Genomic DNA, 22,952 nt, shown 5'->3' with positions numbered 1-22,952 from the left:
TTACCCCTATCATGAAGTACAATATGTCACGAGAAAACAGTGTCAGAATCGCCAAGATCTGTTGAAGCGTTCCAGAGTTATAACCTCATAAAGGGACAGTGGTCAGAATTGTAAAAATTGGCCCGGTCATTAACGTGCAAACCACCCTCGGGGCTTAAGGGGTTAATATTCTTGGATACAGCACTCTGTGAACAGCCAGCTTTTTTAGCAATGACCTTTTGTGGCTTACCCTCCTTGTGGAGTATGTCAGTGACTGCCTTCTGGACATCTGTCACGTCAACAGTAGTGTTGAGCGATACCGTCCGATACTTGAAAGTATCGGTATCGGAAAGTATCGGCCGATACCGGCAAAGTATCGGATCCAATCCGATACCGATACCCGATACCAATACAAGTCAATGGGACTCAGGTATCGGACGGTATTCCTGATGGTTCCCAGGGTCTGAAGGAGAGGAAACTCTCCTTCAGGCCCTGGGAACCATATAAATGTGTAAAAGAAAGAATTAAAATAAAAAATATCGCTATACTCACCTGTCCGACGCAGCCGGGACCTCAGCGAGGGAACCGGCAGCGTTGTTTGTTTAAAATTCGCGCTATTACTTGGTTACGTGAATTCCCGGCTTGTGATTGGTCAGGTCGGCCATGTTGCCGGGACGCGGACCAATCACAGCAAGCCGTGACGAAATTACGTCACGGCTTGCTGTGATTGGTCCGCGTCCCGGCAATATGGCCGCCCTGACCAATCACAAGCCGTGACGTCACGGGAGGCTGGACACGCGCTCATTTTAAAATGGGCGCGTGTCCAGCCTCCCGTGACGTCACAGCTTGTGATTGGTTGCGCCGCGGTCAACCAATCACAAGCCGGGAGGCTGGACGCGCTCATTTTAAAATGGGCGCCTGTCCAGCCTCCCGTGACGTCACGGCTTGTGATTGGTTGCGCCGCGGTCAACCAATCACAAGCCGGGAGGCTGGACGCGCTCATTTTAAAATGGGCGCGTGTCCAGCCTCCCGTGACGTCACGGCTTGTGATTGGTTGCGCCGCGGTCAACCAATCACAAGCCGGGAGGCTGGACGCGCTCATTTTAAAATGGGCGCGTGTCCAGCCTCCCGTGACGTCACGGCTTGTGATTGGTCAGGGCGGCCATATTGCCGGGACGCGGACCAATCACAGCAAGCCGTGACGTAATTTCGTCACGGCTTGCTGTGATTGGTCCGCGTCCCGGCAACGTGGCCGACCTGACCAATCACAAGCCGGGAATTCACGTAACCAAGTAATAGCGCGAATTTTAAACAAACAACGCTGCCGGTTCCCTCGCTGAAGTCCCGGCTGCGTCGGAGAGGTGAGTATAGCGATATTTTTTATTTTAATTCTCTCTTTTACACATTTTAACATTAATGTTGTTGCGATACCCGATACCCGATACCACAAGAGTATCGGAATCCCGGTATCGGAATTCCGATACAGCAAGTATCGGCCGATACCCGATACTTGCAGCATCGGAATGCTCAACACTAGTCAACAGTCTTCCTCATGATTGTGGAGCTACTGAAACAGACTAAGGGACCTTTTTAAACACTTAGGAAGCCTTTGCAGGTGTTTTTTGCTAATTATTCTAATTTACTGAGATAATGACTTTTGGGTTTTTATTGGCTGTAATCCATAATCATCAACATTAACAGAAATAAACACTTGAAATAGATCACTCTGTTTGTAATGACTCTATGTAATATATGAGTTTCACTTTTTGTATTGAAGAACAGAAATAAATTAACTTTTTGTTGATATTCTAATTTATAGAGAAGCACTTGTGGATAGCTATATAGGTAGATAGATAGATAATTATAGATAGACAGATAATAGATAGATAATAGTTAGAAACATTTTATTTTATTTTCTGCATTACACATTAATCAAAAAAACTTTTATTCTATTATTACTATCATTATTCATTATACCATACAAAATGCAGATATTGGACTTTTGAGAAAATATTATTCAGTTTAAAGTTGGAAGATTGTAGAATAATGAGCAGTGTAACATTCATGACCTCCAAAATATCCATAGATTATACAGCTCAATGTTTTCAAGGGACACCACATAATTCACAAGCTCATCTTTAGGGTGGAGTAACAACATTTAATTAGTGTAAGATATTATTGAAGGAAAGGGCGAGTGGCCTTTTAATCAAAAAAGTAATTGTACAAAAGTAAGCAATCCGTTAACTAATAAAGGCATGGTAGAAATTCAATTAATATTGGAACAAATTAATACACACATGTCACTGGATGCAAGGATCACTAAGCTAGGACTTGCCTACTTTGGACACATCATAAGAAGAGAGCGATCACTGGAGAAGGACATCATGGTAGGAAGAATAGAAGGAACAAGACAAAGAGGAAGACCAGCAACTCGATGGCTTGATACAATCAAGATAACAGCGGAGAAGACCCTGGTGGACCTATCTAGGCTACAAGATCGATCTTCCTACAGAGCGTTCATCCATCAAGTCGCCATTGCTCAGATCAAGCCAAAGATCATTAAAAAAAAAAAACATTTAGTAGTATTAGAGAGTGGGGCATGATGAGATGTTTCTATTAGGTCCTGATTTTTTTCTGTGTACTTTCTTATGAATACATTATCATGATTTATAAAATAAACCTCGTAATTCTTCATGTCTTCTCAGAAAGAACCTATTTTACAGTATACATCAAACAAGGAGTAAGCAGAGTGCATTCTGTAAAAGATGGAAAATGGAACAGCAATATCTACAATAATAATCCAGGGTGTGAATCCAAACACAAATGCTTCCAATCCATTATCGTACTGTGGGCGACATCCAAAAGCTGGGGGTATCCAAAGCTGGAAGAAAAAAAGTGTTTATGTTAGTACTGTGTATATAGTATACAAATGTATTACTAAATTATAATAGTACATGTGTAAAACAGCTCTCCTCCAGAAGGAAGAACATTGTGCTTATTTGTCCAATTTTTCTTCTCGGACCCTGTGGCCTGCGTCAAATATCAGAAACATGTTTGATTTTTATTCGAGTGGTGGATCAAAATCGGCAACGCAAGCTAATTGGTCCATGAAAAAAAAGGACTAAATTCAGATGACGTAAGTGCAGGTCAGTTTTCATTTTGGCAGAATGGAGAAAGGTGGAGAAAATGTTTTATTTTTCTCTCCACGTCTGAGAAAATCTAATGCCACTCTGATCAAACTATGACCAAAGTCCGGTTACAATAATCGGACTGTTTTTCTCGGCTGCGGAGACATTGTTCATGTGAACCGACCTTCAGATAGGGGAAAAGCCCACATGATTGCCCTGTTGTCTAGGTTGAGAGTGTCCTATTTCTTTTTGGTTATATACCTAATTTAATGGCTGCTGAGAACTTACTCAATGCACTGATGCCATCGCTACAGTTGCCGTAAGGCTGGCAAACTATGAGCTATGAAAACAAAAACATATACCAGCAATTTTGCATTGACACAATAACTATTCCAAAATTGCGCTGAGACTGTAATTCCCGAGTGATTTCCCTACAAAACTTTTGGAAAAAGATTTTAAATTACTCACTTGTAACCTGTAATCCAATTTTTGCTCAGAGTCTTGTTTGGCATAACCGTTGCTCAAAACCCACTGACCTACTTCCTCCAAAATATTTCAAATCTAGTGCTAGACTGCTCCTTCACATCCTTATTGCCCCATACTTGAAGTGAACTGCTCCCCCAAGGTGGTATATACCCATATACCTATTGTAGCGTTTCGCCTACTATGTGTCTTGGGGGACACTCGCTTGGCACGGGATTAACGCTCTCAGGCATGGTTTTCCACACATAATGGTCCATTCGGTTTATTAAATACAGCATAAACCATGTCTCGAACAGTTCTTTACATCGCCATATCAGGATATCACATACGGCTTTACATAGCCTTCAGTAGTCACACTGGTATCTCTCTCCAGACACCAGATGACTACGCAGTTCAGCAACTGCCCTATGTTAGCGCACACAGTTCTTTCCCCACACCAGGGGTTACCTCTAGAGTTGGCTCCTGCTCCACAGGTTGACTCCACGTCAGTCCAAGGTCCTCAACAGGACCAGCCAGGTCGACGGTCTCACAGTGCTTCCAGGACGTCTCCACTCCCAGGAGCCTCCAACACTGACCATCCAGGTCCACGGTCTCTAGGTGCTTCCAGGACATCTCCACTCCCAGGAGACTCCAACACACAGACCACTCAGTGCCAAAACCCAACCATGTGCTATTCAGGAATCCTATTCCCCAGGACTTCCAACACAGGCTTCCAGGGCCTTGCACTTGGACCATTCAGATCCACACACAGGAACCCACAGGAACCATGTGACCCACACCCTGGTCACATTACATACCTGTAACCACTCCCCTGGGTGGGAGTGTGGGTGTGTGGCTAGTTTGTCCTGCCCATCCCACATAACTAGCCCTGCCAACCTCCCATTATAAACATACAAAATACTTGTGAGACTATAGGTCCCAGAACACCACATCGCTTCAGGCTGGCAGCACAGAGTCTCCTCTGCGACACACATATCGGCCATTCACCACAATGCCGGACTTTGTCACATCACATTTATGCCTCCAAGCGCATCTTGAAGTGCATACACAGCGCCCCCTGGCTGTAAAGTGGGTCACTGCACCACATAGTATAAAAAAACATTCATTCCATGGAACCCCGCCTTCGATCCGCAACACAAAAAAATAATGTTCTACCTGGACATCAACCAGATCTCTCTTTTAATGCACATTTATGATAATTATCCTGTAGAACTCTCTCATTGTTCTTGTAATGTTATCGTTATTTAAATTACTGCTTAGAACTATCCCATTAGTCTTGCAATGTTGATGTTATTTAAATTACTCTGTAGAACTCTCCCATTGTTCTTGGAATGGTATTATTCTAAAATTACTCTGTAGAGCTCTCCATTCTGCCAAACTAATTGTTCCATTCCCCCTCGTCCTTTCGCGTTTTTGCTTTCTTTCTTTCCTTCACTTTCTTTTTGTATTTAATTTTATCATATGTTCAGAGTATGATGCAAATCACCACATAAAACAATTGCATTTATAGATGAGCCCATCAATTCATTTAAAAAAAAATAATTTCCAATTTTTGGGAATTTGAGGGACCTGGCAAATCCTAAACTATTTGCTCTGGGTGAGTTGGTAAAAATGACCACTGCCGTTTTACGCAATGAAGAAGAATGCTAAAGCAAGAGAAGGCTCAGATCACCTCAGGAGTAGATAGTCGTGCTTCCCCATAATGCTTTGCAGCTGTTACATAACATGGTATAGCATAACCAATCAAGAAAGACTATCACAGCCTGTATAAAAGCAAAAGTAGGAAATCCAGAAGCAATTTTATGGCGAATCTGGATAGTGAGAGGACGTTACAGCTTAGCCATGAAACACTGAAGAAACTATAAAGCTGTGCTTGTAAAAACGCATTGTTTTGCTAACATTTAAAAATGTTGTTGGGTTCTCTAAATCTTTACTAAAACTACTGTGTGCTCCACTATTCTAATTTCCATATACTTACAGAAATGTTGCATAGAAACAAAGCAATTGTAATGTTTTTCAGGATTGCTTTCTTAAATCTTGGGCTTGAATCGGGAGGTTTATTGTTCGTAGAAATGCCTTCTTGCTTTGTGGCATTGTGGCTGTTGTGGTGTTTGAGATTTTGCATCTTTTCTTCGTTACCTTTCCTGTATTCTATACTTGCAGCAGAAGAGCTGCCGTCACCTGCCAGAGCAGATATTTCCATGTGCGGTATCTTAGCACTTTTCTTGTCTTTTCGGTTTATGTATGTAATTATGAACAAGTTTTGTAGGAATTTCTCTAATATCATTAGTATGGAGTAGGGTAGAGTGCACCAGATATAAGGTGGGTGGTTACTAGTAAATATTATAGCAATAATCGAGCCCCATGATGTAATCCAAGATCCAGTGGCAGAACCCACCAGTAGGCTTTCATCCAGCTGTACTGCTGGGCTTTTCTCTTTCACGGTACGTATTTCATCCAGTTTATATATCACAATGCCAATTGCTGATACTATACACATGAAGCTCAGGACAGCGATAGCATATAAGTAGAAGATATGCAAAGCAGACTCGCTGCTATTCTTTGATCGTCCGATATTCAGTAGGTATATTACCACCACAGCAATTGTTGCAGCTAGCACGGTGGCTCCTAAAAGTGTGCCAAGGACCACCCCTCGAAAATTAAGCTTCGGTCTATGATGACAGTATCCAAGATTGTTTCCTATGTTCTTCCACAGTACGAACAGCATGGCCGAGGCTAAGATCTGATATTCAATGTTGAATGGGTAGATGTAATAGATTCCTTTCCTAAAGTTCTCACATAGATCCGTGCTACAGTTACACGATGGGTGGTCTACATCTGTAAGTTAAAGGACACAAAATAAAATTGTGGTAAATGTAAAGCTAGTGATAAGCAGATATATCGCAATATTATACATGGGATAAAGTCATTAAGGAAACCTATGACAGTATGGAAAAAAAACATGAGACCCTAGACCAATAGATTGCTTTAGATCAGGGGTAGGGAATCTTTATTCTGTGAAGGACCATTTGGATATTTTTACCATCCTTCGGGGGCCGTACAATCTCCGCCCACAAAGTACATCCTGACTCTGGACGTAATCTTTCATTGCATGACCTTCAATATTCAGTAGTGAACACTGTGTGTGCTAACAGAGCAAGAAGAAATTAATGAGCTTGTGGCAATCAAAATACACCTCCCTGCCCAAGAATGCGGTCCCTGAGAATCTGCTCGGGGGCCTGATAAAGTGATCGAGGGCCGTAAATGGCCCTGGGGCCTGAGGTTCCCCACCCCTGCTTTAGATGGTAAGGGTGACAGCTAAAATTTTCAGTAGCATTAAGCAAAAAAATTGATACCCCCTGATGAAGCAGGGTGAAATATGCTTCGAGGCACAGTGACACACAGTTGTGATCATGTAGTATTTTAGGAACTGTTAAAATCTATAATGTCTGTGTGACATTGAGGCATGATTGGATTATATTACTTTTTTGTCATCCTTAACAGCACTGACAGGTTGTTACTAGTTTTTGCTTGTATTGTATGATTTGATGACACTGTGATGCGTGACGCGTCCCAGTATTGCTGCTATTGGCTGGTGGCTCTGCACCATCTGTGCATTAATTTTATCTTTACATGTATGTGTTTTATAAAATCTTTAAGAAAATATTTTCAATAAAGAAATTTTTAGAGGGGTTGGGCCACACTTATGTGTCTCTGTCTTGGAGCAATGGGTTTTGTTTTAATATTCTTAGTAGGGTTGAGCAAAAATATTTGCATGACTCTGATCCAGCATCTATGTCAGCAACGCATCCATGTCAGTGGTTCATGACCACTGGACTGCAAATCTCTTACTACCCGCCAGCATCCCCACTGCCTCTTCTGATTAGTAGTCCCCTCATCACTTGATGTTGTGCTGTAAAGCTCACTTATATAGCGCCATTATTCCCATAGAGCTTTATGGCCTGTTTGTTGGGCTCTCCATGTGTGTGTCGTGGCTGATCAGCCGGCGCGATCCAGGAAGCCTGGTTCCCGCTGCAGCTTATTTGGCAAGCGCTATAGCTTGCCGAATAAGAGGAAACCCGAACAAATTCGCTCAACTCTATGTCCCCATTGGGGCTCACAATCTAAGTTCCTTATCAGTATGTCTTTGGAGTGTGGGAGGAAACTTGAGGACACCCTAACAAACACAGGAAGTACATACATGTTGTCCTTGGTAGGATGTGACCCCAGAACCCCAGCGCTGCAAGACTACAGTGCTAACCACTGAGCCACTATGCTGCATCTACTAATCAGAGGAGATGCCACAGGTAATAGGAGGTTGCAGTGCTCTGGTCTGGTAATCATGGACTACCAATATGGCTGCTTGACCGGAGTCCTGAAAATTTCAGTAATTTAATATTAGAGCTACATTATTGATTCAAATAGGCACCATAACTGCAGAAATTTTTTTTTTTTTTTTTTAATGTTTTTAGTATGAAACACTCTATTTTCATTCTGCAGGATCTCAGGTTCGGTAATATATGAGAACCAGATATCAATCCCAGACTTCAGGAAGTGTATATATATTATTCTCCAGTTCTGCAATACTGTATTGATGGAGCCACACCGCCCACCAAGTCATGAGATATAAAGCATGTCTACAATATACAGGCTGTAATTTAACACATATCTGCCCAGTATATACTACTGGTTTATATTATGATAATAATATGCACTGCTAGTGACAAGCCTCTGCACTACAGCAAAAGAAACTGAGAAAAGGTAAGGTCTAGGACAATGGGATGAAGTTGAAACCTCCTAATGGGGTTGTCTAATTTTTATTCTTCAGAAGTGCTCTGCATCATTCATATTTTTGCATACATTTGAACTAAAGGTACAAACAATAAGGAGAAATAGGTGTTACCAAGAGGTCGAAGAATATAAAGAACCAAAAACAAAACCTCCATAGAGATTCTCTCTCTAAAGGTACCGTTACACTAAACGACTTAGCAACGATCACGACCAGCGATACGACCTGGCTGTGATCGTTGGTAAGTCTTTGTGTGGTCGCTGGGGAGCTGTCACACAGACAGCTCTCTCCAGCGACCAACGATCAGGGGAACGACTTCGGCATCGTTGAAACTGTCTTCAACGATGCCGAAGTCCCCCTGCAGCACCCGGGTAACCAGGGTAAACATCGGGTTACTAAGTGCAGGGCCACGCTTAGTAACCCGATATTTACCCTGGTTACCATTGTAAAAGTAAAAAAAAAAAACACTACATACTCACATTCTGATGTCTGTCACGTCCCCCGGCGTCCACAGGTTTAAAACTGGTAATGCACGCGCTGCTGCCGAGAGCTTCCCTGCAATGAATGTGTCAGCGCCGGCCGTAAAGCAGAGCACAGCGGTGACGTCACCGCTGTGCTCTGCTTTACGGCTGGCACTCACAGAGTCAACCCTGTGGATGCCGGGGGACGTGACAGACATCAGAATGTGAGTATGTACTGTTTTTTTTTTTACTTTTACAATGGTAACCAGGGTAAATATCGGGTCACTAAGCGCGGCCCTGCGCTTAGTAACCCGATATTTACCCTGGTTACAAGCGAACACATCGCTGGATCAGCGTCACACACGCCGATCCAGCGATGACAGCGGGTGATCAGCGACCAAAAAAAGGTCCTGATCACTCCCATCGACCAACGATCTCCCAGCAGGGGCCTGATTGTTGGTCGCTGTCACACATAACGAGATCATTAGCGGGATCATTGCTACGTCGCCAAAAGCGTGACGTTGCAACGATATCGTTAACGATATCGTTATGTGTCATTCAACCTTTATTCCTAACATTATTATACATTTTTATAGCACCATTTATTCCATGGTTCTTTACATGTGAACGGGGCAAATATAGACAAGTACAATAAACATGAGTAAAACAAGGCACACACAAGCACAGGAGGAGGGAGGACCCTGCCCGTGAGGGCTCACAATCTGCAGGGGATGGGTGATGATACATTAGGAGAGGGTAGATAAATGCTGGATAAAACTGGGAGTACACTTATCTGGATCAGATAAGTGTACTCCCAGTTTTATCCAGCATTTATCTCATCTCATGTATTTTTGTTGTTGGGAGTGTTATAAACGTCTGATCACGGATGTATTTTTTGCTGCTATTTTTTTGCTACACAATATCCCTGCTGAATTAGGTCCACCGAGTGTGTGTATCTGAAAGACTCTCTTCATCCCTATTCTGTTCACACATTGTTTTCCAACCTTATTGCAAGGGTTGTGGTAGGGAAGATAGGGATAGACTACGGTGAGTGGGGGCGCCAAATCGCTCTTTAGGGTGCCAACCCCCACAGGCAGGTAGGTTATCAGTTAGGCCTATTGCAGGGAGTTGTAGGCAAATTTGGTGGTCATTAATATATTTATGGTATTTACCTGTTTTTGTCTACACTGGGTAGGTGATTTTTTTAAATATTTAAATAAAATTTAGTTTTATTGGGAGTTCATGTTCACTAGATTTAATTTAATTCCCTTTTATATTAATTTCTGTTTAAGAACTATAACTGACATCGGCTGCAGGAAGCAGCGATGATAAATTGCCAACCTGAACCCAGACAGAGGCTGAGAAAGGTTAACTCTTGACATGACCAGATTGGGAAAAAGGGAAAACAGGACTCAAAACCCGGTCTGGATCATGACAACTGTGCTGCACAATAGACGGAGGAATACTCATATAGTGAATATTGAGCTTAGCATTTATAGCTCTATGAGATATATTAATATCTAGAGGAGAGACTCACAAAATCACTTGATCCACGTACTGGGTCTAAAGTGGATCTGTTTAATTTCTGTTGTATATGTTATTAGTATGCAGGGGATAATTAAGGAATTAAAGGACAGTCGTAGAGGAGTGAGGGCGCCACATCGCTCATCTAGGGTGCCAACCTCAGCTGACAGGTAGGCCATCAGCCTATAGGGCCTCTAGGGCTATGTAGGTGTAGGGGACGGGGATCTGTCGAGCCGTACAGACGGGTGGAACCATTGTTGCCGGGAGTCGGGGTTCCGGGGGACGGATTTGAAGGGCGAAGAAGCCAGGCTGAGGTGACAGGAGACAGAGTGACGCAGGGAGAGGGAGGGATAAAAAGGAAAGCGCGCGAAAGCAGGGGCAGAGAAGCGCGGAAAAACTCGGAGGAGAGGGAACTGCAGCGCAGTTGTCGTGTGTGTGCAGGCCGCAGAGAGACTTATTGGAAGCAGGGGGAGAACGTGCAGCAGACGTTGTGGGCAATTACCAGAGCCCCCAGAAAGCGGCGGATCCGTCATCAGCGACCCCCAAAGCAGAGGGGTAGTGCTGATCATCTCAGAGACAGTATCACCGCGCTCCCCGGGAGTATCTTGCCAGAAAGTGCTCCGGTTCCTCCTGGGTTTGTCACAGTTGCCACTGATACGGATTACTCCGCCAATTCTCCTCGAAAAGACTCCTCTTTGGACTTGGAAACCGTTACCCCGGATCAACGTCCGCCTGCAGGGGGTGACGCAGCACCGCTACAGACATTCTGGACTCGAATTTGCACCTGGGCTCGTCGACAGAGGACACCTCCTTCCCCCGCCATCAGGACTACGTCGCTGACGGAGCCTCACCATCAGGACTGCATCGCTGAAACAGCGCTGATAAGTGAACTTTGTTGACTTATTCCAGTTAGGGGGTCACTAGTGAAGCGCAGTCGCGTTCCGTGGGTATAGTTCAGGGCGCCCATATAGTAGATAGGATTTACTGTGAAATTGTGACCTTGTATTTAAGTTCCCTGCGTGGAAAACTGTTGATATCTTTGTTGGGTTGGAAGTTAAAGGAAAGTTAAAAACGTTACTTGCTTTCTGGCTCCTTTTTGTCCCTGCATCCTTCTTTACCTGCGGTCTCTATATTTGGCGTAGTCGGCAGGATGCAGGATCCAAAGAGGGAGCCAGAAGATACGGAGGATGGGGCTGGGCCGAGAGCGTCTCTCTCATTGGGGGCCATGTTAAATAATCTGCCCAAGTTTAATGGGAGCAACATGTTGTTGTGGAGCTGGACTGAAAGAATGCGGGGGCTGCTGAGAATGCATCCTATGACCCCGGCCCTGGAAGCAGAGGTGGCCATTATGGCCTTAGACGGAGAGGCCCGGGATTCAGTGATGTTGAGACCCCCCACAGAGCGGAATACTTTTACCCGGGTGTTAAATGTGTTAGAGGGGACGCACGGGGATCCCACCGACGTGGGAGAGCTGCGGGCCCGGTTGTTTAGACGGCGACAAAAAGAGGGCGAGACTGTCACTCAGTACATGAATGCTCTGCAAGAGCTAAACATTGCAATCATGCGGAAAGATGGTATGGGGATGGGACATGTTGACGTGACCCTGCGCGACCAGCTGGTGACGGGACTGAGAGATGAGTTGACCAAACAGGCTCTACGTGAACGAGTGCGGGTCGACCCGCGCCTGACTTTCTCCGACATAGGCAATGAGGCCCGCGCCCGGGAGCAAGAGAGGGGGGTGACGGTCCCGACAGGAGAGACTCGGGTTATCCAGACCGCCGCCGCAGGAGAGGGTGAGCCGTCCTGGATCCAAGAGATGCGGCAGGAGCTAAAACAAATCAGAGACGAACTGGCTGAAGTTAAAAAGGATGCGCGAAGCCCAAGGGAGTTACCCCGGGGGCAAGGGTCTGGGAGTCCAGCTCGTGGCGCTCGTCCAGGATATTATCCGGTCCCCGGTGTTTGCTATGGGTGCGGGGAGGCAGGACATTTCGCACGGGAGTGCCCCCGGAGAGGGAGGGCCTCGTCTCGTCGGGCGTTAAACTAGAGGGCTCCGAGCTAAGGGGACGACGCTCGGAGCCAGAGTCCCCGCGGATGGGTGGTGAAAGTCCCGGAAATTTGGTTGCCAGCTGCCCCCTGGTTTGGGCAGAGTTTGAAGGGCGGGCTGTACGTTGTCTGGTGGACACCGGGTCCCAAGTCACGACTATGCCCGAGGCTTATTTTAGAAAACACTTTCCTTTGACAGTCAGACCCCAATGGGGTCCCGTAATTCGGTTACAGGCCGCCAATCAGCTGCCCATCCCAGTGGAAGGGGTCACCTGGATGCAAATATCTTTATGTGGGAAGGACCTGGGCCGCCGGGGGGTTGTGTTAACACGGGGAGATCCCAGCCCACAACATACCGTGACCTTGGGGATGAACGTATTGAAAGATTTTGGCAGTTTTCTGTTAGGGGAGACTACGCAAGAGACACTCAATCAGTGGGGGACCAGTACACCTCAGGGCTCCGTGTTCAGACAGTTAGTGAGGGAAGTCCGGGTACAAGAGACCTGTCAGGAGGGAGACATACTAGGGAGAGTAATTACTTCCCCGACAGCAAAGGTGACGTTCCCCCCAGGACAGACTGTTATATCCCTGCCCATACGAGCTCGCATCCCTCTAGAAGGAGTACAAGTACAGATTGAGCCCACCTTTACATCCCCTTTGCCCACAGGACTGCTGGTGGCCCGATCTCTGGCTACTGTTAAAAATGGGGCCGTACCAGTGCGATGTGTGAACGTGGACGAACACGATGTCGTGCTACGGGTCCGAAGTGAAATGGCCAAAGTGTTACGACCTTTAGAAGTGATGCCTCCTCCAGATACTTTGCAGTTAAAGGTGGATTCCCCTGATCCCTGGATGGTCAGTGTCCGGTCTACGCAGGATTCTGAGCCGATAGCGTTTCGAAAGGGTCAAACTATTCTGGAGCACATGCGGACAGAATTATCGGGCCTGGATCCATCACAGATCTCACAAGTGCAGCGACTCCTTGGACATTATGCTAAAGTGTTCGCACAACATGAAGATGATTTTGGCTGTACCACGGCCATCGAACATGGAATTCCGACCGGGGATACAGTGCCCATCAGGGAGCGGTACAGACAGATTCCCCCGCAGATGTACCAGGAAGTAAAGACGTTGTTAGGCCAGATGCTACAAAAAGGAGTGATCCGCGAGAGTCAGAGCCCGTGGGCTGCCCCGATCGTGCTGGTGCGGAAAAAGGACGGCACGCTCCGGTTCTGTGTGGACTACCGTAAGCTAAATGCATGCACCGTCCGAGACTCTTATCCACTTCCCCGTATTGAGGAGTCTCTCTCCGTGCTGGGTCGGGCCAAATATTTTTCCACCTTAGACCTAGCCAGCGGATACTGGCAGGTCCCGATGTCAGAAGCAGATCGTCCTAAGACAGCGTTTATCCTGCCCATGGGACTATTCGAGTTCAATCGAATGCCGTTTGGACTGGCCAACGCTCCAGGCACCTTCCAACGACTAATGGAGCGGTGTCTGGGGGATTTGAACTTCGAGGCCACTCTCATTTATCTGGATGACATCATCATCTATGCCCCAACATTCGAGGAACATCTGTGCCGACTGGAGCAGGTACTAGACCGGTTACTGAAATACGGGCTTAAGGTGAAGCCCCAGAAGTGTCACTTGTTCCGGGAACAGATCGAGTACCTGGGGCATGTGGTGTCCGCCGAAGGAGTCCGGCCATCACAGGAGAAGATTGCCGCAATCCAGGAGTGGCCCACACCGGAGACCGCCAAGGATGTACGGGCGTTCTTGGGCCTCGCTGGGTACTACCGGCGCTTCGTGAAGAACTTTGCTCACCGCTCTCACAATCTACAAGTCCTGCTGAAAGGAAGCTCCCCCAAGGAACGGGGAAAGAAGATACAATGGCAGGAGCCACAAGAAGCAGCGTTCCGGGACTTGAAAACAGCTCTCATGGAGCCGCCGGTGTTGGCTTATGCGGACTTTTCGCAACCGTTCATCCTACACACCGACGGCAGCTCTCAGGGATTGGGGGCTGTGTTGTCTCAGATTCAGGATGGGCGGGAGAGAGTGATCGCCTATGCGAGTCGGTCTCTTCATGACTCTGAGTTGAACCCGGACAATTACAGTTCTTTCAAGGTGGAGCTGCTGGCCGTGGTGTGGGCTATGATGGAGCGGTTCGCTGAGTACCTGGCCGGTTCTGAGGTGCTGATACGCACGGATAACAACCCATTGGCACATCTGGAAAATGCGAAATTGGGTGCCCTGGAACAGCGCTGGGTAGCCCGGATGGCCAAGTACAGATACCGTATCCTCTACAAGCGAGGAGCGGAGAATGTGCATGCTGACGCATTATCTCGTCTGCGGAGGAACACCCCAAGAACTAACCGAGATGAGGAGCTAGAGGGAGAAGAAATCCCCTACGCCATCGGGAGCGCTGCTCGGACGGCTGTGAGCCGGGAGCAGACCGGGAACGGAACGGCTACAGGACTGTTGGTTCAGAGTCGGGACGAATGGATACGGCTGCAACAGGAAGACCAGGAGCTAGCTCCATTGCGACAGTGGGTAACGAATGGTCTATTGCCCGTGAGAACTCCTGGACAAACCCTCCCGTCAGACCTGAACCTTCTTCTGCGGCAATGGGAGCGCCTAACTCTTCAGGAAGGGCTCTTATGCCATCTGCTCAGGCAGATTCCGGGCCGACGTGGCAGATGGTCTTACCAGGGCCCGTGGTGGCCGCAGTTGCTAAAGAAGCTCATGAGTCCGGGGCACACTTCGGGGTGAAGAGGACGTTTAAGTGGCTGCAAACTCGGTTCTATCATCCTCGGCTGCTCGCGGAAGTACAAACTGCCTGTAGGCAATGTCGACAATGTGAGTTAACCAAGTCACCGGAGGAAAGGGCGCCTGTGCAGAGCATCATGACGTCTGCCCCATTTGAAGTATTGATGATAGACTACATCACCATTGGAGCAGCGCATCAAGGCTACGAACACTGCCTCGTTATGGTGGATCATTTTTCAAAGTTCGCAGTAGTCACCCCTACCCGCGATCAGACAGCTGAGTCTGCGGCAAGCGCTGTCTGTAAGAACTTTATTCAAGTGTACGGCTGTCCGAGGCGAATACATTCGGATCAAGGAGCCTGTTTCTTGGGCAAAGTCATGGATGAGCTGCATCGCCTCTATGGCATTGATAAGTCACGCACCACACCATATCACCCCCAAGGAAATGGGGCTTGTGAGCGGTTTAACCGGACTTTGCTTCAAATGTTGCGTGCGCTAGAACAAGATCAGAAAACCCGCTGGCCGGAGTATGTGTCTGACCTAGTGTGGGTCTACAACAATAGAGTTCATCAAGTCACAGGACGCACCCCGTATGAAGTGGTCTTTGGGCGCCCAGGGAAAGGCGTGACAGATCTGGAACTGTCTTCGGAGGAAGAAGGCCCCCGAACAGGGATGGCTTCGTGGGTGCGTGATCATCGACATCGGCTGCAGACCTTACACCGGATGGTGCACACTCGAATTCGGGAAGTGGAGCATCGGAGCACCCCTACAGCAAAACCCCCAGAGTTCCGGCCAGGTGATCGAGTACTCGTTCGAGAGCAAAGACCCCAAAACAAGTTAGACCATCGTTGGGAAAAGACACCCTATCGGGTGCTTCGCCGTATAGATCCGCATGGTCCTGTATATGAAGTGCGGTCTGAGGTCCCCGGAAGTACAGGTACTCGCATTCTCCATCGCAACATGCTCCGTTTGTGTCGCTCTGTTGACTCGGACACCCCGGAATCCGCAATCAGGGAAGAGCCACCTACGACTGAGTCCCCCAACAACCATTGGTGGGATGGAGAGGATGATGAAGAAGAAGAACGGCGTCAAAATACTCCCCCTATCTCGACTACTACACTACCCCTGATTAGTCGCCCCTCCGTTGACTGCATTCCCCCGACACCCCCTACACAAGGACCCGAGCTACGACGTTCTGAACGTTCTACTGCAGGTAGACCCCCAACTCGCTACAGTCCTGACTTACACGCTAGACAGACCCAAGTGTGGAACAATCCATCAAGTGGGCGACCTGTCAGTTCGAAGACCTCGCCCAGGGACTGGCGAGCATACAGGGTGGGGGAATGTAGGGGACGGGGATCTGTCGAGCCGTACAGACGGGTGGAACCATTGTTGCCGGGAGTCGGGGTTCCGGGGGACGGATTTGAAGGGCGAAGAAGCCAGGCTGAGGTGACAGGAGACAGAGTGACGCAGGGAGAGGGAGGGATAAAAAGGAAAGCGCGCGAAAGCAGGGGTAGAGAAGCGCGGAAAAACTCGGAGGAGAGGGAACTGCAGCGCAGTTGTCGTGTGTGTGCAGGCCGCAGAGAGACTTATTGGAAGCAGGGGGAGAACGTGCAGCAGACGTTGTGGGCAATTACCAGAGCCCCCAGAAAGCGGCGGATCCGTCGTCAGCGACCCCCAAAGCAGAGGGGTAGTGCTGATCATCTCAGAGACAGTATCACCGCGCTCCCCGGGAGTATCTTGCCAGAAAGTGCTCCGGTTCCTCCTGGGTTTGTCACAGTTGCCACTGATACGGATTACTCCGCCAATTCTCCTCGAAAAGACTCCTCTTTGGACTTGGAAACCGTTACCCCGGATCAACGTCCGCCTGCAGGGGGTGACGCAGCACCGCTACAGACATTCTGGACTCGAATTTGCACCTGGGCTCGTCGACAGAGGACACCTCCTTCCCCCGCCATCAGGACTACGTCGCTGACGGAGCCTCACCATCAGGACTGCATCGCTGAAACAGCGCTGATAAGTGAACTTTGTTGACTTATTCCAGTTAGGGGGTCACTAGTGAAGCGCAGTCGCGTTCCGTGGGTATAGTTCAGGGCGCCCATATAGTAGATAGGATTTACTGTGAAATTGTGACCTTGTATTTAAGTTCCCTGCGTGGAAAACTGTTGTTATCTTTGTTGGGTTGGAAGTTAAAGGAAAGTTAAAAACGTTACTTGCTTTCTGGCTCCTTTTTGTCCCTGCATCCTTCTTTACCTGCGGTCTCTATATAGGCATAAAGTCTGACTGGTTTACCCCCCTTGACTGCTCACATACCCATTCTTCCTTACAATACCCCATTTTTGTGTGTCTGGAAACTGTTTTTAATTAATTATCAATAAAATATTGTGTTAGAGGTTTTGTTTTTGGTTCTCTATGAACTAAAAGTACATCCGATTTTCACACACAAGTTCTAAAGACAATGATATAATTGAAAGTGGCAAATTCCATCAACTTCCAAGGAGACAAGGACAGCTCTTCAATTCTGGGATAGACCAACTGAATCTGGGACCGTTGGGAGGCATGTATCCAATCCTCCAGGATATCTGATAAGTTGGCACTTTTCCGTTCTTTCTTATTGGTAGAGGATAAAATGAATTTTACTGAAAATATACTACATATTCATGCTTGTCATTTTGAATGTCCTTTCAGTGACTCTCAGTATTTTAACTTACTTAGAGTTATGTTAACAAAGCCCAATGATGTCAGTCTGCCCATGTGCTCCTCTAGCTGATGGTCAGATTCTGAGGCCACTGCACTGGCCCACAGCAGTAAATTTGTATATACAGCGTGGATTAAGCCAAACCTAAAAACAGAATAAAAAGGGAACATTATTAAGGTACAGAGAATGGATGTTGTACATCTGGAAACAGATATTGTCAAATTATACAACAGCTGTAGGCTTATGTTTTGAGAAGACATTGGGACCTTTCATCAGTTTGAGCATGCTAAATTGGCTACATCATAGAATAGTGGCTGAAGGGCTAAATAAATCATTGCTTTTATATTTATATTTTAATTTCTCATCTCCGTTGCGGAGATATTAGCTTGTAAAGTTTAGGTAATAATTTATGACAAGCCAAACTGGATGTTACCAGAGATTTTTCTTTGGGGGCGTGTATTTCTTCCCAGGCATGAGGTTTACCAATCATAAGGAAGCAGCGACAAACAGAGGAAAGAAAAACACCCCCCCCCCCCACAGTAGCTTAGGACAGGCTTTCACCTGTGTGAGACGTGTAATGAAAGACAGTCTGCTCTCCTCAGAATTAAGGATGGTTTTTTTCTTACCTTTTTGTTGAATTACAAGAAGATTTTAATCTTTATCAATAAAGAATTGAGAATATTTTATAGAAATGCTGGAGCACACAAGTGTTTTTTCCATTTCTACACAGAGATCACAGCTGCAATCACTCCCCAGCACTATTTTTGACAGCCTTTTCTGCAGAGCATGTGGGCAGTATGCGTGTGCAAAGCAGACTGTCAATCAAAGTGAGCGATGGCTGTAACCATTCCCAGCACCGCCCCAATAGCTGGAAACAAGCGGCTGTAGAGAGAACATAACTCAATTTTCTTCTTAGAGTCGATGAAGCTATTTACCTGCTCATTAACCCTATATCTGCAGGTAAATAGCATTTTTGTACATAAAAGGTGTCCTTTAAAGCCATTAAGTCAGTATGAAATTTACACAGATATGTATTATAATTGGAGAATGACAGGAACAAACATTGCAGACTCTGAATCAATAATTCCTGGTCAGTAAAATTGATCACTTCTGAATTTAGCTATCACCCACACCCTCCAGGTCCTAAAATGTCTACTGTGCCAAAATGACAGATTGCTTTAGTTGCATAGTAAGTCTGTGAGCTCTGGCACAATCCTAACACCATGTCTCCCAGAACTAAGCTATTTTTGATTGAGGAGCACAACATTCAGCTTAGAGCTTCTGCCTCTTTGATCGAGCTCTCGGTGACATCACAGCATTATGGGGCATCACATTGTAGGAGGCATTGTGGGGACATTATACCTTGTAGGTGACACTCTTACATCATAATGTGGGAAGGACATCATACTGTGCTGGGGGAAGCACCATACGTCTGTGGACAGTGCAATGTGTGGGAATCATACTCTGTGGGAGCCTCATCTGTGTGTGGGGGCACTGTGGGGGCATCATACTATGGGCATTAGAATGCACTGTGGGGGGCATTACACTATACGTGGACCGGGCACTCTAGGATCATCATACTGAGTGCGTGAGAACACACTGTGGGGATATCATAGTGTGCGGGGAAATCATAGTCTGTGTTAGGGAATGCACTATTAGGGTTGTGCACTGTGGGGGTATCAAACTATATGTGGTGACATCATACTGTGAGTGTGTGGCAATGCACTGTTGGGGTGTCAAAAATGTCTGAGCAGATACCATGTGGAGCCATCATGTGGGGACATCATACTGTGTGTTGGGGACATTTTGGGGCATCATACTTTGTAAGCATCATGTGGGGGCATCATACTATTAGGCCAGTGGTCCCCAACCTTTCTGACCTTGAGAGCCACATTCAGCTCTGCAAGAGGGTCACGAGCCACATCCAGCTACTGCCCCCCTCACAGTAGTGGCAACCAAAGCCCCCATTACGGGTATAATGATAACCAAAGCTTTCCCACACAAATCACCCAAAAGCAGTATACCAAGATCCAGGGGTTCCCACTACACCCCCATTCAGCATTCTCCCATCACGCACTCCCAACAGTCACATCCATCTTCAAGCACCTCCTCTGACCGGTAGTATCATCCTGTCTCCAGCATACCATATTTAAATTATCTCTAAATTCCCAAGACCAGTAGATGTGTACCCAGGTCTGCTCTTCTCTGCAGGGCTACTCACAAAGTTCACCATTTTGAGATGTGCTCTTCATACCAGTTTACTAAATCTGGAGCTAATGCACCAAGCTGGCAGACAGCCGCGAGCCACAATTCATGGGACCGTGAGCCACATGTGGCTCCCAAGCTACAGGTTGGGGACCCCTGTATTAGGGCATCATTCTGTGTGTGAGAAGGGCTACCTGAGGCCTCATACTGTATGGAGGTATATAAAGGGGGCATCATACTGTATGTGTATGTGAAAATTAAAGGTCTTCACTAGGGGCAATTTTTCTATACATTTACACAAAAAGGATAGGTTTGGGGTCTAGCTATGTGTAAAAAAAGTTGTGCTGAGCACAATGCAAAACATATCACTAATTTCTGTCTTTCAAAGTTGGGATAGGCGATAAGATACAATCTTGGTTCCAACCACTTTAAAAGCTGTGTGCAAATTAGTTGAACAACGAGCATTTGGGTTGGTTCTTCACCTCACAATTGCTGATTCATCACGTAGAATGCTATTCATTGAATTGCTTTTTTTCACATCACGTACATGTAAAGTTCATAGCGCTTTGTATCACATTACAATTACATTGTCTGGGTCATTTCAATAAGCAGGTCCAGGTCTATTAAGAGAAAGACTCATGTTTCGTGGTTTTTCTCTATTCCTATTCTTGATTCAAGGAACGAGAGATTTCACAACATGCAACCGTTCTAGGAACCTACAATTTAAGATTACCCACATTGATTGCAATTAATTGGTAGCAACAACATAGGTAGACAATGGATGTACTATGCCATCCCGGAACGGGCACAGTTCAGGCAGAAAATTAATGTTTACAGTAATGCAGAAAGGTTATGGAATGGGTGTGTTAGGATAGATAAGGGATAGATTCTCGGGGGAAGCCACTCAAGTTACATAGTTACACACGTTGAATAAAGACCTAGGTCCATCAAGTTCAACCTTTCTCCACCAATTGTACATTTTTTCTCTAATCTAGCTATAACCCGCAATGTTGTGTATCAAGGAAATCGTCCATCCCCTTCTTAAAATCTGTTACAGTGTCTGCCATTACTACCTCTTGTGGTCGGCATTCCACAGTCTGACTGCTCTAACTGTAAAGAACCCTTTCCTATTCAGCTGTCGGAATCGCCTTTCTTCCACCCATAATGAGGGCCCTCTAGTCCTCAGCACGGTCCTTGGAAGGAATAAGTCATGTGCCAGTGTTTTTTACTGGCCAAACATATATTTATACTTGTAAAGGAGATCCCTCTCTGTGGGGTCTTTTTTCTAAGCTAAACAAGCCCCACTTTTCCAACCTCTCCTCATACGAGAGGCCTTCCATCCCTTGTAATAATCTAGTTGCACGTAGTTGAACAGATTCTAACTTCTGAATATCCTTTTTAAAATGTGGAGCCCAAAACTGGTTTCTATATTGTAGATGTGGCCTCACCAGTGATTTATAAAAGGGTAATAATACGATGGGATCACGGGATTTTATCCCTCTTTTTATACATCCTAAAATCTTGTTTGCTTTTGCAGCTGCTGCTTGACATTGAGTACTGCTGCTCAGCTTACATGTAACCAAAATACCCAAGTCCTTCTCCTGTTCTGTAGTCCCGAGTATAGTCCCATTTAATGCATATGCAGCAATAGGATTACTCTGTCCTAGATGCATTACTCTACATTTATCTATATTAAATCTCATTTGCCAAGTGTTTGCCCGTTCAGTTATCTTATTCAGAGCATTTTGCAATATTGTAATGCCAAGGTCAGACTTTAATATCCTACATAGTTTGGTGTCATTAGCAAAGACTGACACTTTACTCTCAATCCCATCCACAAGGTGATTAATATAGAGGTTAAGAAGAATCGGTCCTAGCACAGACCTCTGTGGTACCCCACTGCACCCAGTACAGACCCCTGCTGTCCCCACTGCTCCCAGTACAGATCCCTGCAGTCCCCACTGCTCCCAGCACAGATCCCTGCGGTCCCCACTGCTCCCAGTACAGATCCCTGCAGTCCCCACTGCTGACTATATCCCATTTAGAGAGCGTACCATTTATGACAACACTTTGTTTCCTGTCATTTAGCCAATTCCTTCCCCATCTGCATCTGAGTTTCCCCAGTCCTTGCTTCTGTAGCTTAAATATAAGGCTGTATTAAATGCCTTTGCAAGGTCCAGATAAATCAGATCAGCCGCATTACCTACATCCAGTTCTCTCACTTCTTTTCAGCAGCAAATTTCAACTTTAGGTTTATGGGCCCCCATGCAAAACTTCTTACATTTCCTGCAACTATCATGGGTCTTTAGTATTGGTCTTTTCATAAGGGCAAGAAGGGCGTTTTCGGACCCCTTTATGCTCCAGGGCTTCGGTGCCACTATAACCCCTGCACCCATTATAGTTACCCACCTGCTTTAAAATTTTCTGAAGAATTGGGCCATTCACATGTCCATGATTTTCCGTGGACTGAGTGGTCCATGTAAAATCGCAGGGGGATGTCCGATTTTGATCAGAGCGTCAGATCAAAGTTGGCAATGTAAGTCTAAGGGTCCGTGAAAAAAATTGTGCAGCACTCGAATGGCATCCAATTTTCACGGACTGTTAGGCTAAGTCCCCACGTTGAGTTTTTGGTGCATTTTTGTTGCTGCTTAATTTTGCTGCATCAAAAACACAGCATCATATTGTTCCAGCAAAGAGGATGGGATTTATAGAAATCTCATGACCACTGGGCTTTTTTTTAACTCTGCGCTAACTGGTCTGCGGTGCAAGTTTTAAATCCGCAACAAGTCAATTTCTCTTGCTGGTAGACTGAATTTTCTGTGCGAATTTTCCCCGTAGACTTGCATTAGATGTAGAAAATCCGCAGGTAAAAACCAT

The 22,952-nt window shown here is 46.2% G+C and overlaps 1 protein-coding gene across 1 annotated transcript in view; it reads right to left on the bottom strand.

The window, feature by feature from the left end:
• Positions 1-1,962: 1,962 nt before the first annotated feature.
• The window catches only part of LOC143793295 (proton channel OTOP1-like), a 136,741-nt gene continuing 115,751 nt past the window's right edge, over positions 1,963-22,952 (bottom strand). Inside the window, exons 6-8 of the mRNA XM_077280145.1 lie at positions 17,884-18,014; positions 5,569-6,428; positions 1,963-2,860 (exon numbers count right to left, since the gene is read on the bottom strand). Coding sequence (XP_077136260.1) covers positions 2,681-2,860; positions 5,569-6,428; positions 17,884-18,014 — 1,171 coding nt within the window. The 3' untranslated portion in view covers positions 1,963-2,680. The remainder of the gene's footprint in view (positions 2,861-5,568; positions 6,429-17,883; positions 18,015-22,952) is intronic.

Source organism: Ranitomeya variabilis, chromosome 1 (assembly GCF_051348905.1).
Source record: "Ranitomeya variabilis isolate aRanVar5 chromosome 1, aRanVar5.hap1, whole genome shotgun sequence".
Lineage (NCBI taxonomy): Eukaryota > Metazoa > Chordata > Amphibia > Anura > Dendrobatidae > Ranitomeya > Ranitomeya variabilis.
This window is presented reverse-complemented; position numbering and strand designations above follow the sequence as displayed.